An 18,859-nucleotide genomic window follows, 5' to 3' on the forward strand; every position below is an offset into this window, starting at 1 on the left:
AAGCCATTTATATAAATAATCATATATATAACACAAAAGAAAATGGGATTAAAATTGCTATGCCGATTGATCTTAATAATGACCTTACTGGCAACTAAGTCAAAAGATAAATGTTAAGTTTTGGAATTTTATAAATTATATTGTTTGGGTTTTTTTCCTCTTCATAGCAGTTTGGTAAGGTAGATAAATGTCCACTGTTTGACAAACACGTACTGAGTTACCTAGAACAATGCAAAGACCCAAGACCTTCCTTAAAGGAACACACAGGTGACTAATAAATACAGACGTTTAAACTGGTAATAAGTTTACTGTGGTTTAGAGCCTCATTACTCAAGTGTGGTTCATGGTTCAACAGCCAGCACCACCTTGGAGTTTGTTTGAACTGCAGAGTCTCAGATTCCACCTCAGATTAATGAATCAGAATCTACACGTTAACAAGATCTGTGGGTGATTTATATACACATTAAGTATGAACAGCACTATTTAGAGTATCTATATAAATTTAGACTGTTCTTCCAGACTCTTCCAAAGTTCTTCCAGACTCTTCCAGAAGTCTCACTTCTGAAAATTAATCTTACCAAAATAATAACAGGAGTCTATAACTATATATGTAACAAAAATGTTCATTATAACATAGTTTGTAAACAACTCCCAACATAGAGGGGACTTCATTGCATTTCACTCAGGGTCGATTCAATTTCATCTGACATGGGAACTATTTATTTCTAGTTCTTTCATGTCATTGTTCTATAGAGAATATTATGATCTGGGTCATTTTGTTTAGAATTTTCTCAGATGTTGTGGGGGATAACTGTTAATAATCATAAAGTCAGTTGCTCTCATTTGGAGTGTTTTGCAAAACACATTATGTTTCTTTGTTGAAGCTCTATAAGACCAGTTATTTCCTTTCCGTAATATCTTGCAGATGCCAACTGGTGTTAAGCCAACAAGTCTGTTTTTACTTCTTTTATATATTTGGCTCTGCTTCTTGTCAGAAGCCTAGTTTTCTCAGATTGATGTTTTTTAATATCTATTTGTTTCTGAACCAGTGTTGTTTTTTTTTCAAGAACACTACATTAGTAGAAAGATATCATCAGGATGTTTGCCTTTTAACATGTTAAACTAAGAAAGAATGCTCATTCATAGTGAACAAAATATTATCATATTTTAGCACAAGAAATAATGTAATCTCTCATTACCAAAAAGTAGGATAATGTTTTTCAGTTAAAATGTTACATCAAAAGTAAAACCTACAATTACATTAAGCTGTGTTTGCACTGATTATTCCTAAGAGAAAGATTTTTATGGCAGTTCTTTATAAGTAAACCTGACAAAAAGCAAAACAGACATTCACGATCAGATCTTCCAGTGTAAGGAAATTGAATGACCAGGCAGACATCTGCCATAAGTTTAAAGTTGTGTGTGTGCGTGTGTGTGTGTATGTGTTTGTCTGAACAGAATGTTATATGTTATAGGTTGGTACACTAACCCAAAAGCAGAACAATGATAACATAAAATACAGTCAACATATAAGAGTTATTGTCATCATATTAAAGAAATAAAACACAAAATAAACAAACGAACAACCCTCAGTGGACTTTAACTATAATAGCTGTGTCTCCCTAATATGCTTTGATTGTGGATCCTCCATGATTCTGCTCTGGTTGTCTCCTCATTCCAAGAATCAAGCTGAAGAACGTTTTCTTTGGAACACGCTGTCCTCCTGGCAGAGACAAAAAGCTAAAGAGTTTGTGTAACTTTGCAATGCCTCTCAAAAACTTGTACTAGATCATGACCTACTGGCTCTTATGTATTCTACTGACCAGAGTGTTATCCTTTCCAATTCCAGTTTAAAGGGAATCACCCATGAACTGTTTATAGTTCTTCTTTACAATTTACCATTGATCCATGTATGCGTGTTTGCATCCATGATAGTGCAGAAAATAATTACAAAGATAATGCAATCTACTGCATCATCATTATTTATTTATCCTTAGGATGTTTTTACTCATTCTATTATCCATTGTTTTCTGACTTGTTCTGACTTTTTGAAAGCATTACCTTTATCCTCAATAACCATATATATATATGGTTATATATATATATATATATATATATATATGCATTCTCATATATATATATATATATATGCAGATTGAGAAATGCAGATTGAGAAAATCCAAGGAAAATATAGTAGGGCAAAAGTTCTTTAAAGTTTCTCTTCTTCATGGACATAACGTAGATGATTTGAAAATCAGGACAGAAAAATACATTATTATGAGGTCCATTGCATATCAAATGTACCTCATCACCTCTTACGAGCCAATCATAGGATGACATTAAGGTCATGATTGTTTTTTGTTATTGTTTTATTGTTTTCTGTTTTGCATTCTCCCTAAAAGCATTTTTCAATATGTACTCTTAATGTCCATAAATGACCACATTATTTTAGTTGTAAAAGACACAGCTGCATGATTTCTGTGTGAAATGATCACATCTTTTTATATCCACAGTCATTAATCCTTTTCACTTTCTAACAAACTCAGAATGTTGAATCATTTTCAGAATCACATTTAGTTTTTACAAAATGTGTGGATGCCCTTTGGTACTCATGTCATGCTTATGAGCTACAGCTGGCTTAAAAAAATATGAATAAAAATGGCATACGAACACAAATTTTAGTTGATTGAATAATATCTCAGTTTTCAAATCTGAATATTGTGTTATTTATGTAGAATTTGGATAAACTTTTATAATCAAACACTTAAGAAAAAGTTACAATTAAAATCCAAAATGCATTCTTCCTTAAGACTGACTGTGAAACTTTCAAAGAACGTGAAGACCATAAACATCCTCAAAACATGGTAGTTATATATAACCTAAAAAGACCAGATCTCTGAGAGGAAAGAAATAGGCCTCTTTTCAATGTAGATTGAGTAGCTTTGTTAAAATATCTTAGATATTTAACAATCCATGATTTATAACACTTGAAATTTAGCATAAACTACCCAGCTTACATCGCAATGTTGTCTGTTGTAACTAAGGGTTTAAAACAAGGTATTCATGAGAGAACAATTAAGGTAATTTAAACTGCCTCTCATGCTTCACTGCAGGGAAAGCTTCTGCATATGTGGATTAATGTTCAACTGTAGACAAGAACTATGGGCAGCTTCTGAATGGATTCCCTTTATCCAATTGTTAGAAAGAATAACCAACTGCTATCTCTAATAATCCCATATATCTTGATTATAAGATCCAGTAGAAACCAGTTTTGACTAAGTCCAGATTCCTGTGGTGAAATACAGTATCTATGAAATGCTAACTTATAAAAATTTAAAACCTTCTCATTTGCTGTTAGGCCCTAACCAAAAAAAAAAAAAAAAAAAAAAAAAAAAAAGGAAAATAGAGGAAACCAACATTTATTATACACCTTAGATGTGTTCTGCCAGGGTCTATGGAGGAATTATATTGCTTAGTCTTTTCAAACAGGTGAGAGTAAGCTATTGCCTGTCTTTTAAAAATGGGAAGGCTAAGGGCATGTATAACTTTACCAAAGACCCATAGTCATCAAGTTAGGGGCCTATGGGCTGTCAGGATTTACCTTCCTATACAGCTGACTCCAAAACTCATGTTTTCCTTTCTCATATTACATCATAATTCCTTCAAATTAATAACAACAAAGATTGAACTGTAAAACTAGTAATAAATGTATATTAATATTTACAATATTTTTCTTTTGATTGTCTCTGTGCACTATAATATATATTTACTCTCAGGATAGAAGGAGGAAAACACATTGACCTATACCTTACAAGCAAATGTAGACACTTTGGAAAACAAAGGAGATATATTTTTTTTTTAATCTCCAGTAGATAATGAATGGAAACTACTGTTACTCATGATGATGATTATGGGCCATCGTTTTTCTATGCACATCTTTGATTGCTTGAACTTATATTAGTATTTGTTATCATTCATATTGTAACATAGGACCACTCTGAAATAGTAATCCTTAGTTTTTGTTACGTGTCATTTTCTAAATTATCATGAGGCACTCTAACATCTGCAAAATATTCTTTTTTTAAGTTTATTTATTTATTTTGAGAGAGAGGGAGAGAGAGAGTGTGTGTGCAAGCAGGGGAGGGGCAGAGACAGAGGGAGAGAGAGAGAATCCCAAGCAGGCTCTGAGCTGTCAGGAACCTGACACTGGGCTGGAACCCACAAACCACGGGATCATGACGTGAGCTGAAATCAACAGTTGGACACCTAACCAACAGAGCCACCCAGGCACCTCTCTGCAAAATATTTTTAAATCACGTATTTTAATTTGCTTTTAAAATAAGTTTATGCTACTCCTCTCTTTTTGCATGAGATATGACTCAACTGAGGGCCTACGAAGGAATTAATAAAATTCCTACTAAGGAGTTTTCATCAGAAGAGTGAAGACATATAGAGGGATACAGTATTTAAAGGACTATTTTGAGAGATATTTACTTTCTATGTGTGGATACAGATTGTAGGACCAGGAAAAGAAGTAGAAATAGAGGCTTCTGTCCATCACAAATATGACAATGCAGCTAAAATTACTAGAAATGTGCAGATATGGAATGAGTTATTTTATTTTAAGTTTAAGAAATTGGGTGAATAAAAGAGAATAATACCTTGCCAACAACTTTCAAATTCTTACTGCAGTCTAGTCGTATTCTAAACCTTTTATGGATGTTATCTGTTTCATGCCTATAGCTCCTCTTAGTAGAAGGAATACTATACTCAAGTTCCATGAGAGGAAATTGAGTCAAGTTATACAATTCAAGGTCATTCAGTTACTAAATATAAGCCAGTATTAAAGCTCAAATCTGTTTGGCACTAGCAGTTGGCATAGTTACATTGAAACTATAACAATTAATTCTATATTTTTCTTCCTTCCAGTACCTCATAATTCAGTGAAAGAGTCCATTCTAGTGGTCTAATTATCTCCTCTGCTCAATGATGTATACTTTTTCAATTCATGTTGGACAGCTCCAGTAATAAGAAAAGTCACTACTATACAAAAAGAGACCGTGAGGATGACTCTCCTTACGTATTTAAAAGGCTTTCTTGAATCTCCAGAAGGCAAAACTAATTTCTAATAAATCAATTGAACCAAAATTTTAAATTTAATGTATCACTGAATTGAAGAAAAATTAGATATTATTTCAAAGAATAGATAGTTACGCTTCTTTCCATCTACAGGAATCTGTAGAAAACACTGTAAATGCAAGGAGGCTAAACTTGGATATTTCGGTGTACTTTCTAAATAAAATCCCTGGAGAACTGCCAAATCATCCACAATTTTGTTTTAGTCATAATATTAAACTCATAAAACTTACTTATGTGAATAAATGTTTTAAGTCATTTTTCACTTTTTTTTCTCTTCTGTTTTTAATGTCTATTTATTTTTGAGAGAGAGAGAGAATGAAAGACAGAGAGCATGTGTACAGGGAACGAGCAGAGAAAGAGGCAGAGAATCCCAAGCAGGCTCCCACACTGTCAGTGCAGAGCCCAATGCCAGACAACCCACAAACCGGGGAGATCATGAATGGAGCCCAAATCAAGTCAGAGGCTGAAGCAACTGAGTCACCCAGGCGCCCCTCTCACTTCTTTCTTGTGGCTGCAGTGTATTCTACTTTGTAGATGCAACATAGTTTATTCTTACTGATGAGGTCTCTGGGTTGCTACAAATATTTCAAATAAAGCCACAGTAAGAAGCTTTTTGCATATCTTAACCAGTGTTTTTTGGGATAGATTTTAAAAGTAGAATTGCTGAGTCAATCATTGCTAACTATTGCCAGATCTCTCTCTGGTTACATCATTTTGCATTACCATCAGCAATATATCAGAGGGCATGTTTTCTTCCAGTTTGCCAACATCTTTGGCAAGGTTGTCAAACTTTCGGATTTGGGCAAATTCCGTAATTGCAAAGTGCTATATCAATATATTTTGAATTTGCATTTCTTGTACTATTTTAACCTATATCTCCGGTATTTTCTGCTTTATTAAAAGTGTTGTCATTAAAACAACTTGACAAGTTTCAGTCTTTAGTACTCACTATGCAGTGTTTTTCTTTTTCTCACTTATTAATATTTGGTCCGAATTCTACAATATCTGATATCAAGATTGTTAACTTTGTTTTCTTTTAATTTACATTTACCAAGATCTTCGTCATTTTGTTTTTAACCTTACTTCGTAAGACCTGCCTCTTGCTGTATTAGTCTATTTGGGCTGCAATAGAACACCACAGACTGGGTGGCTTAAAAACAGCAGAAATTTATTGCTCACTCTTCTGGAACCTGGAAGTCTAAGGTCAAAGCACCATCATGGTTAGGTTAGAGCCCTTTTCAGTATTGCATAGTCTTGTATTTTCATGTGGCGGAAGGGGCAAGGGAGCTCTCTTGGAACTTCTTTTATAAAAGCACTAATTCCATTGATGTGGGCTCTGATCTAAACACCTCCCCAAAGCACCACCTGTTAATCCCTTCATCTTTGGGGGCTAAGATTTCACATATACATTCTGAGGGGAACAAACATTCAGACCATAGCACTTGCATCTGTGATACACCCTCATTATGAGTTCTCAGACTACCACAGAACTGTTTTTTTCTACATCCATGTACAGGATGTTGTTTGTTTTGGTATTCTCTCCCAAACTTGGCACATAGGTGATTTTCTTTTTCTACAATTCACTGGTCTTTCTGAGATACATTCACTCAAATTTCCACACTAGTTAATCCTCTTTTTCTGGGGGTAAGTAGTCAGTGGGGACTTTTTATTTGCTTGTTTAGTAATTTACATATATATTCACTTTTCTCCTCCAGATGTTCTCACCTGAAAGCCATTTATCATGCACATGACCTAATGCTGTTCATAATTGGACCTACTCATTCATATTTTTGAGAGTTTTTTTTTTTTCAGCTGCTGTAGTTAGGCTGCTTATTTCTACTCTGCCTGTTAGGATCCAAATACAAACTGAGAATGTGACCTTTCAGAAATAACACTGTTAATACTTCATTTCTGATATCAGTTGACCTGATCTCTTGTGGATAAATATAAGCTGTTACTTAGAATTGAATAGTCTCCAAGGATATGTCATTTTAAAATTAACATTATTTTATTTATTTGGTATTTTCTAAAACTGGGTTGTCACTTTCTAAGCCGGCATAATGCCCCCTACACAGTGGGTTACTGAAAGAATAAGAGTAAGCATCAATTCTGACAATTATGTGTTAGATGAATATCCAAGAATATGGAAATCCGTAGAGAGCAAGTTCTTAAAGTTAAGCTTAAATAACATTGATATTTTTATAAACATTTGAACATTGAAAATTGCAACTTAATTATATTATACCTTAAATTTCACCTTTGAAAATCCATTGGCAATACTTAAATCTTCCATTGAGGTTAGTGATTTCCACAGAGCTTATTAACACATAATATTTGTATATAATGCCACATGTCAGGAACCTCTGAATTTAATACATATATTTACATAACTATATTTGTATATAGTAAAACCTTCATTTGCGACCATAATTCATTCTGGAAACATGATTTTAAATCAAAGCACTTGTATATCAAAGTGAATTTCCCCATAAGAAATAATGGAAAACAGATGATTCATCCCACAACCCCCAAAAATTCATATAAAATGATTATAATATTGTAACATAATACAAAATAATACAGGAAATACAAAGTAAAGAAATATAAAGAAATTTATTTATAAAGAAATAAACGAACTAACTTGAACTTACCTTTGAAAACCTTCGTGGATAGTGTGAGGGAGACAAGAGAGAGGAGGATTATTGTGTAGGACAACTTTCACTATCACCAACAGATGTTGACTACAGTACAGTATTAATAAACTCTTGACATATACTGTGTTTAATGCAACTGGCAAAAGGGCAGAAGACAGAGGAAAAGGTCTATATCTGCAGGCAGCCTGACCTAGAATGAAGCAAAGCATTCCTAAGCTTACTCTTTTCTGGAAAAGCAAAGGACTATCCATAGGTGCTTTGAAGGGACAAAAAATACACTAGTGCCTGTTGTGGGCACCTTCTAACGTTCTGAAAAATCACTGATTTCTGCCAAACACCATGGCCTGAGACTGAATATCATCCGAGTATGGGAGACGATCACCCACAATCCCTCAGTGAGCAAACGAGAAAGAGAGAGAGAGAGAGAGAGCGCAGAACCATTGGCCCCATTGTGATCATGTGATGTTTGGCATCACTTACTCCTTGTATTCCAAGACATCACTCATTTATCAAGTTAAAAATGATAGAAATGTTTGCTCATCTTGCGTGACACTCACATAACAAGTTACGTGCAATCCAAAGTATTACTGTGTATGTTTTCTCTGCACTTTAAACATGGCTAAGGGCACCTGTCTGTCTCAGTTAGTGGAGCATGGGACTCTTGATCTTGATATTGTAAATTTGAGCCCCACGTTGGGTATAAAGATTACTAAAATATTAAAACCTTTAAAAAATGGCTAGCGTTTAGTAATATGCTGGGTCATGTTTCCATTAGTCATGCTGATCAACAGTAAAGATTTCTGAGTAAATACAACTTTGTATCATGCACCACACTTAAGTTCGTATTACATATTTTCCATTCTTAATTTGCTTTTGTGCCACAGGGGTTTTAGGTAAGCTAAACTATATGAAAGTCAAAAAAATCCAGAGAAATCGTCCCACGAAAGCGAGTTTTTCACCATTTACTAGTCAGTATTTACAGCCTTCAATACCTCAAGTACCTTTCTAGGTACCAGGTGAGCGACACAAAAGTAAAACTTGCCCTTTTGTTACTTATCAGTCTTTTGTTTCATTATGTCTGTAATCTACACTTCCTCACCTGCAGATAAATGAAAAATTGATTTTAAGTGGAAAATTGAATAATTTTAAATATTATTAATGCAGGAGAGGAGTCACTCACAATTTTTGTGGACAAGCGGAAGTTGAGCAAAAGATCCGAAGGAAGTGATTCCAGCACCAATAGCTCTTTGGTCACTCTGGAGACGCTACATCAACTAGCCGCTTCCTATTTCATTGACAGGGACAGCACCCTTCGGAGACTTCACCACATTCAAATTGCATCCACTGCCATAAAGGTATGACTGACTTTACTCTAAAATGATATCATACCATTATTATTCCTAGGTCTAAAATGCATCTTTTTATCTTTGCATGTCTCACTGATGTAAAAAAATTACGTTATAAAAACCAGTTTAACATTTTCATTTGTCATAAGTTTTGAAACGTATTTCAATGAAATGGTGTTTATCTCAGTGTAGTTTTTTGACTTGATAATTGGGTCGAGGTATTTCATACCCTAATGTTAATTGAAATGCACTGGATACACAGACTCCCTTAAAGTGTGTATGTGGATGAAACTTTTTAAAATAATATTAATTTATTTTGCAAATATTCATATTTTACAGTACGTAGTTAAAAACATTCTGAGAACATTTTGTGTCAGTGACACAAAAGTCATCAAGCAGCTTGGTTTAAGGAATATTCCCCCCCAGTATTTTAAAAATACAATTAAGAAGTACAAGTATTTGGATAGAAGTTCCTAGAAGTCAAGACATAGCACAATCTAGAATTATTGTGTAAATTCCATGAATTCACTAGAATTTTTTGCCTCTGACTATACTACGGATGACTTTATCAAAACTGAGAGAAAGTGAGAATAAGGCCCCTTTAATTTTATTTATTTATTTACTTACTTACTTATTTATATTTTTTTATTTTTTATTTTTTATTTTTTTAGATAGAATTTTTTTTATGAATTTTTTTAACGTTTATTTATTTTTGATACAGAGAGAGATGGAGCATGAACAGGGGAGGGTCAGAGAGAGAGGGAGACACAGAATCTGAAACAGGCTCCAGGCTCTGAGCTGTCAGCACAGAGCCCGACGCGGGGCTCGAACTCACAGACCGTGAGATCATGACCTGAGCTGAAGTCAGATGCTTAACCGACTGAGCCACCCAGGCGCCCCTACTTACTTATTTATAAATTAATGTTTATTTATTTTTGAGAGGGAGTCAGAGCATGAGCGGGGGAGGGGCAGAGAGAGAGAGGAAGATACAGAATCCAAAGCGGGCTCCAGGCTCTAGCTGTCAGCACAAAGCCTGACATAGGGCCCAAACTCATGAAACATAAGATCATGACCTGAGCTGAAGTTGGACACTTAACCAACTGAGTCACCCAAGCACCCCAAGGGGTCCCTCTAATTAAAAAAGAGAGAGACAGAGGGAGAGAGATACAGACAGGCAGACAGATGGTGACTTCAAAAACATTAGATTTTTTGACACATTTCTCTGGCAATTTTAAATCAGCATGTTGTTGTGTTTGTTCAATGGCCACTGCAAAACAAACAAACCCATTGCAATGTGATAAGGTCATCCTAGACTAAGTTAACAAGAGCAAAATAAAATACAAAGAGCATTTCTTAGTGTTTCAGCTGTAACATTTCGTAATTAATGTAAAAATCTGTCATTAAATATATCATTTTTTTGCTTTATAATTTTAAAATTAATGTGTGAATTTGTTTTGTAAGTTAATTGAAAAACTAGTACTTCAGTATTTTGGGAATGCTATGGAAAATTTGCACCATGTATATATTGTTCAAGATATACAGGAGAGAATAAAATGTGATATAGAAATATCTTTATCATATGGGTTACATAAATAATACTACCTGTCTTCAAGATCGCTAATAGATGAAGTTGGTTAAAAGAATTCTGTAGATGTAAATTACACAATTATAATTAGTCTACTTCTGACTATAGGAGTTATGTTGGATAATCAAGTATATGAATAGTATTTATGCTGTCTAGATAAAAATGTAGCCAACATGAATACAGATATTTTAGTTAATTTAAAAATACTGTAAGATAGGATACTGTTAGAGATATTTAGCTAGAGGTTTCTGAGGAGTCAGAGACTTTCTCAGAAATCAATTTCAATGATATAAACAGTAACTTAAAGCGTATTTTCTAATAGAAGACATCATTATTGTAAGTATGTTTATTATATGGCTATTGTTTTTTTTCTCAGCACCAAGTAGAATTTTGTAATAGAGTTTTGTACTTTATTCAGCAAGAAACATTCATTCACATTTTGTGTCAAAACTTAATGGAGGGTCACTAGGGACTTGGACCAGGACATGGGTCTAGAGAGGCCTGGTCACAGGAGTAGGATCTTGGGGACAAAAGGCATCTGCTTATCTCCGAGTAGTAAATTACCCAGATGTGTGTATCCCCCCACGAAGACAGAGCTGGAGGATACTGGCCTGCCATCATAGGACAGGGACTTGCTGGTTGGCTGGAATTTCATTTAGTGAGACACCAGGGACTCCTAGCTGTTGGAGAAACCCTGGACCCCATCAGGCAACAAGTCCAAATGGGAACTGACTGTTGTCAGTCTGTAGCTGCCACTTCAGGGTAGTTTACGGGGGGTGGGCCTCCTCCTTACTGGAACCTGTGCAGGTGGTTGGTACTTGGCCCCAGCTCCACAGGTCTGGAGGGCCCAGCTGTCCCAGGCCTGATAAAGGGGTGTATACTCCGTCTGCATGTGGAGCAGTTCAGGGTGCTAGGGATTGGGGGAAAAAAAGAAAAAAAAAACTTATGGATATTTGTATGTACTTCTGTTCTCCCACAAGCAAGCAGAGTCTGTATCACAAAAATCAACATGTTTTAATGGTGTAAGTATTGCACACAGGCATTGTTTTTCCGTTCTGTGATACAACTGGGATGGGAAGTCTTCATGAAACTCATAATCTAGCTGTGTGGTAGAAGAGAGCTTTAGAGAAGTGACTATTTTTAAGTTTATTTATCTATTTTGAGAGAGAGACAGGCAGAGAGAGGGAGAGGGGGAATCCCAAACAACCTCCATGCTGTCAGCACAGAGCCCAAAGAAAGGTTCGATCTCACAGGTTTGTGAGATCATGACCTAAACCGAAATCAAGAGTTGGTCACTTAACTGAGTGAGCCACCAGGGCGCCCTTAAAGAAGTGACTTTTTTAAATAAGTCACCTCAGAGAAGCTCTGAGGAAGAGGAAGGAGTAACCCGGAATGTGAGAGAGTGAACAGCCTCACCTTTAGAGCTACAGGGAATGCTGGAATGCTCATTATCCATTAACCATGGGAGAGCCTTCCAGGGCACATAATGGACATATTTAAAGTGTAAAGATGGAAAGGAGAAGTGGGGCTTTAGATCAGGGAGAGGAAGCAGAGAACAATATTGGAATGATACAGGGATGGATAGTAAAGAGAAGTAAACATATTTTGTGCTATAACTGAGGAAAAAAAGGAAATGAGGTATGTGCCAATGGCAACAGCATGGCTAAGAATATATAATCACAGAATTACATGGGGAGTGCAAGGGTGAGGTAGTTGGAAATGGGAAAAAGGTAGACTATCAGACTTTGCAGGATTTAATTAGGTCTGGATGGAGTTCTCTTCCGAGGCAGTAGTAATTTTAAGTGACTGGTGATTTTCTGGTGCTGGGTCAGCTGCTGTCTGTGTTACTGTGAAAGCTCTAGGGGTAAGCTCTTGAGGTGGTCTACAGGTTCCTGTCTCACATGCACAATTCTATGTTCCTGTGCATTTTTCTGGAAAGAGTATCCTTTATTTTCATTAGTTATCAAGTGTGTCCCTACACAGATGAAAGGTGTCCCTCCTCAATTACAAGATTATAATTGCTTAGATGTAAGTTAACACAATAAAAAGGACTGGGGTTGGGGATGAGGTGGGAGGTGTAAGGGGAATCTAAAGGCATTCAACTACTGAAATTCTTCACACTTGAATACATAGTTCAATGCCAAGGGCTTTTGTAGTATATTTGGATCAAGAGCTGAGCTCCTTTACTAAATCCCTAAAGGTTTAATGCTCTGTTTATATATTTAAAATTTTCAACTAAGCGTAGTGAGAGCCACAATTTCTTTGATAAGGCCAAGTGTCTTGTGTTTGAAGTGCCATGTAATAGGTGTTTAATTTCTTGAAAAAAATGTATGAAGTTGTTCATTGATTTACAGAATTTAGGAAACAGAGTATTGTTAAAAAATAACATCAAGTAAGATCATTATCAGATAATGGCAAAAATATAATTAAATCTGGAAAACCGTGCCTGCTTTTATCATGTTAGTTCTTGCAAAAACACAAAAGAGTTGGACAAATAGTGTTAACTATGAGCCAATTTCTAGGAAATGGGATAGAATGATGTTGTTTTTATCTCTTACAATTATGAATATAAATGTAGGCTGCAGTTCATTAACACATCTGGAAATAAAAAAAGAGGCTCAAACACCTATGTAGCTTAATTAACTGCCATATTATTCCAATTAACAGCATTTATATAAAGTATTATTTTCCATATTGTTTTTAATGCAATAACATGTCAAATACAATTTCTAGAATTGGCCATTATTTTCAGAAGATCCAATTCAATTGACTCAATTTATCTAAAAGATCACACCGACCTGTTCTTTAGGATTATTATGAAATAGTGTAATAAATTTAATGTTATGTTACTGACAATGAAAATATATATTGGGAAACTTTAATCTATTACCTGATGTGGTGTGTGCATTTTCCAAAACTTCCTTAGTACTCTAAATTTTAATTATTTTATTTTATTTTTAAGGATTTTTTAAAGTTTATTTTTGAGAGAGAGAGAGAGAGAGAGAGAGAGAGGAGAACATGAGCAGGGGAGGAGCAGAGAGAGAGGGAGAGAGAGAATCCCAAGTAGGCTGTGTGGTGTCATCGCAGAGGCTGTGGGGGGCTGGATCTCACGAAATGTGAGATGGTGACCTGAGTCGAAATCAAGAGTCGGAACCTTAACCCACTGAGCCACCCAGCCATCCCAGTAGCCTAAATTTTAAAAATCAGTTTACACATGGTGAGTAAGATTAAATTTTTTATTAAAGAATTAAAATTTTTTTTTAATTTTTTTAATGTTTTATTTATTTTTGAGACAGAGAGAGACAGCATGAGCAGGGGAGGGGCAGAGAGAGAGGGAGACACAGAATCCAAAGCAGGCTCTAGGCCCTGAGCTGTCAGCAGAGCCCGATGCGGGGCTCGAACTCACAAACCGCGAGATCATGACCTGAGCCAAAGTCAGACGCTTAACCCCCTGAGCCACCCAAGCACCCCTAAGGACTTAAAAATCTTAAAAGAACTAAATTATTATTAATTTCTCAAAATAAGTACTGATTAATGTCTGGTATTTCTGGCATTTTTCTTGTACAGAGAAAAAAAACCAGATTTTATTTTTTTATTTTATTTTATTTTAGAGAGCACAAGAAAGTGTCAGTGGGGAAGAGGGGCAGAGGGAGAGACAGAGAGAGAAAGAGAGAGAGAGAGAGAGAGAGAGAGAGAGAGAGAGAGAATTTCAAGCAGGTCTCACACTCATCTTGAAGTGCACCATGGGGCTTGATCCCCTGACCATCGGATCATGACCTGAGCTGAAATCAAGATCAGACACTCAACAGACTGAACCATCCAGGAGTCCGATCAGATAGATTTTTAAAATTATAGTGTTTAGAAATGTTTTCTAAAAAATTTAGGAAGAAACACAAATAATGTGTTAAAGTTACCTTAAAGGTTAATATGCCAATTAAAAATTGCGTTCATAAATGATGTCTTAGTGCCGCTTGGTTTATTTAAGAGTGATGCAGGTGATTTTGAGAAAAAGCTCCAGAACTTTGTATCTACATTTCTGTAATTATAAAAATCCATTAAATTAAAATTTGAAAAGCTATTTATAATATTAGGCCTGATAATACTTTTCCAAGAAGCTTTTCTGCTATGTAAATTATTTTCTCTGTGAGGTAAAAATCAGTAAAACCTCACAATTAATTTTTAAATGTTACTTTTATATGTTCAAAAAAAGCTTAAAGAAGACACAAGACAACAAAATTTACCTGCAAGCCATTCTTAATAATTGGAGGATTGATTTCATATATTAGGTTCATTTTCAGAAAGGATTCTCTTAACAAACTCTTTCAGGATTTTAAAAGAATGTTTTAACTTACACACAAATTTAAGCATCTGGGTTCAATGCAAGTACATTTAACAAATTTGACAATTTTTTTTCAAATTAAGAAAAGTGTATCTACATTTTCTTGTGTATACATATTTCCTTGCCCACAATATTTTTTATCCTAAAGGAATAATATGTTATTCCAGAAGATTAATATATAAATATAGTATCATGATTAAATTCATAACAAACAATCTCAGAATAATTAAGGTTAATATTTTTAAATATTTAGAAAATTCATATATTTTTTAGAACTCTCATACATTTTAATGTTTATTTATTTATTTTGAGAGAGAGTAGGGGAGGGGCATAGAGAGACAGAGAGGGAGAATCCCAAGCAAGCTCTGTGCCGTAAGTGCAGAGCCTGATGAAGGGCTGGATCTCACAAACCATGAGACATGACCTGAGCCAAGGTAAAGAGTTGGATGCTTAACCCACTGAGCCATGCAGGCACCTGTCGACGTTCATATTCTTGATAATAATTTTCCACTTTTTGTTGTAGGCATTCATTTCCTTGTGCTGAGCTTTCTCTATTTTGACAGAAGTCCTAATTTTCTAGAGAGCAAAAGCAGAATATGTTTTTATTTTTGTTCCATTTTTAATCAAAATACCTTATATATAGTAACTACCAAATGGTAAATTAGAAAAATAAAATTAAACTTTACTGTTTAGGTTAAATTCTTTTTATTTTTTAAAATTTAATTCCAGTATCATTAACATGCAGTGTTATATTGGTTTCAGGTGTACAATATATGATTCAGTAATTCTGTATTCTAAATCATAATTATACAAATCTGAAAAAAATTTAAAACTTCTATTTGTGATATTTTTCTGCATCTGTTTCATTCCACTGCACTCTTTCAGCTGTGTTGCTAGTGTTAGCTGTTGTTTCTTGTGACAGAATCTATAGTCCTAAGTCTATAATATTGATTTGTTTTCTGCTCCTTAAAACATCTCAATTGTCATATTGTCTTCAGTCAAGACCTGCTTTGTATTTATATTCTTGTAATAAACTATTTATAATTATATTTTCTGTGCTATCTCAGAATGCTGACTAAATTATCTCTTCCATTTACAAAAAATATTTAAAGTGAAAAAGCCTGAAAAATATTACCAAGAAGTGTATTTAATATTAAGTAAAATTAAAAATATCTAAGTAGGGGTGCATGGGTGGCTTTTGATTTCAGATCAGGTCATGATCCCAGGGTCATGGGATCGAGCCCCATGTCAGGTTCTGTGCTGAGCATGGAGACTGCTTGGGATTCTCCTCTCCGTCCCTCTCTCTGACTTTCTCCCACTGTATCTCTTAAAACACTATACATATATATGTATGTATACATATATATGTATATATATACGTATACATACATATCCCATATATATATATATACACAATTATCTATCTATCTATCTATCTATCTATATCTATATATATATATATATCTGCTTCTAACCAAGATGGAAAAACATATGGAAATACATTCCAAGATGGAAATACATATACATACATATCCTATATATATATACAGATATATATATATAGATATATATATATATATATATATATATATCCCTGCTTCTAACCAAGATGGAAAAAGAAGGACTGGATTCATCTTTCCACATAACAACACAAAACCCAAACCCAAATCAAAACTAAAACCAAACAAACAAAAACCCCAAAACAAAAAAAGTCACCTATGAGGGTCAGAATCAACTTCTTCAAAATTTCTGTTAGCATCGATATTTTGATTCCTTCCCATTAATCACAAATGTTCTTAATGGCATTCAGAATGGTGAGTCCTTTCCAGATGTTTTCAATTTACTTTGTCCACATCCATCAGTGGAATCACTACCTATGGCAACTATAGCTTCTGAAATGTATTTCTTAAATAATAAGTCTTGAAAGTCAAAGTTACTCTTTGATCCTGCAATAATATTTTGAAGGGATTTTTTTTCTGAGCAGTAGGGAAATAGTTTAAAATATTCAGTAAACCATGTTGCAAACAAATGTACTGTCTTACAAGCTCCGTTGTTCCATATTTGGAGCATAAGCAGTTAATTTGGCACAGTTTTTAAGATCCCTAGAACATTCTGAATGGTAAATGAGCACTGGCTTCAACTTCAAGTCACCAGCTGCTTCAGCCCCTAACGAGAGGGTCAGCTATCTTATGAAGCCAGGCATTGACTTTGCCTTTCTAGCTATGAAAGTCCTAGATGAAATCTTCTTCTCATACAAGGCTATTTCATCTACATTGAAAATCTTATATTTAGTGTAGCAAAACTAAATCATTAATTATCTTAGTTAGATCCTAGGGATAACTTGCTGCAGGATCTAAATCAGCACTTGCTACTTTATCTTGTGCTTATTATACAAAGGCTTGTTTTCTTTTTTTTTAAGTTTATTTATTTTGAGAGAGAGAGAGAGAGAGAGAGTGTGAGTGGGGTAGGGGCAAAGAAGAGAGAGACGGAGAATCCCAAGCAGGCTCTGCACTGTCAGCGCGGAGCTTGATGCAGGACTCAAATGCATAAACCTGTGAGATCATGACCTGATCTCAAACTTTCTTTTTCTATCAGCACTGGGCTGTTTTGCTTTTTTCACATTTAGGTGTTTATTGGAGTAGCACTTTTGATTTCCTTCTAGAACTTTTCCTTTGCATTCCCAACTTAGCTGTTAGGTAGAAGAGGCCTAGATTTTAGGTTAGCTTGGCTTTTGGCATACCTTTCTCACTAAGCTTAATCATTTCTAGCTTTTGATTTTAAAGTGAGAGATGTGCAACTCTTCCGTTTACTTAAAGGCTTGGAGGCCATTGCAGAGTTATTAATTGGCATAATTTCAATGTTGTGTTTCAGGAAATAAGGAGGCATGAGGAGAAGGAGAGGCAGGGAAACGGCCAGTTGTAGAACAGTCAAAACACACACATTTATTGATTAAGTTTATTGCCTTATACTCACTTATTATGAGTGCAGTTCGTGATCCCCCCCAAAACAATTAAAATAGTAACATCAAAGATCACAGATCACAAATCATTATAACAAATACAATAATAATAAAATGTTTGAAATATTGTGAGAATTACCAGACTGTGGCACAGAGATACAGTGAACAAATGCTATTGGAAAAATGGCATCCAATACTCTTGCTCACCAAGCGTTCCACAAACCTTCAATTTGTAAAAACTGTGACATCTGTGAGGTGCAATAAAATGAAGCACAATCAAATGAAATATACCTGTAATTTTACCTAGATGGAGCTCTTCTCTGGACTCAACTAACAAATTATAATAACAAGACCCAAAATAAACAAATTGTTTTCAAGAACTGCTTTCCAGAGCAAAGCTCAAGAATATTTATAAGAATAGGGGAGCCTGGGGCACTCATTGGGTTGAGTACCTGACTTTGGCTACGGTCATGATCTCACAGTTCATGGGTTTAAGCCCTGCATCTGGTGTTGTGTTGTCAGTGAGGAGCTGCTTTGGATTCTCTCTCTTTGTCTGCCCCCCCACCCCAACTCTTGCGCTCTCTCTCTAAAAAATAAACATTAAAAATTTTAAAGAAGTATTTATAAGAATATAAACAAATAAGCCTAAAATGCAACAAAGGAAGATTCATAATGTTATTCAGTCAAAAGTTCCAGGCAATGAAGAAGCAGGAAAACACAAACAATAATGAAGAGGACATTCAGACAAATAAAACTGACTCTCAATGAACACAGACATTAGAATTAGCAGATAAGAACATTAAAATATGTATTATAACTGCATTACGTATTTCCTAA

General features: G+C 34.9%; 1 protein-coding gene across 3 annotated transcripts in view; it reads left to right on the top strand.

Moving 5' to 3' along the window:
• Positions 1-18,859, top strand: part of BRINP3 (BMP/retinoic acid inducible neural specific 3) — a 422,919-nt gene that overhangs the window by 218,013 nt on the left and 186,047 nt on the right. For all 3 annotated transcript variants that reach the window (XM_058700030.1, XM_058700032.1, XM_058700031.1), the window contains exon 4: positions 8,958-9,148. In XM_058700030.1, the coding sequence (XP_058556013.1) occupies positions 8,958-9,148 (191 nt within the window). The remainder of the gene's footprint in view (positions 1-8,957; positions 9,149-18,859) is intronic.

This window comes from Neofelis nebulosa, chromosome 15 (genome assembly GCF_028018385.1).
Source record: "Neofelis nebulosa isolate mNeoNeb1 chromosome 15, mNeoNeb1.pri, whole genome shotgun sequence".
Classification (NCBI taxonomy): domain Eukaryota; kingdom Metazoa; phylum Chordata; class Mammalia; order Carnivora; family Felidae; genus Neofelis; species Neofelis nebulosa.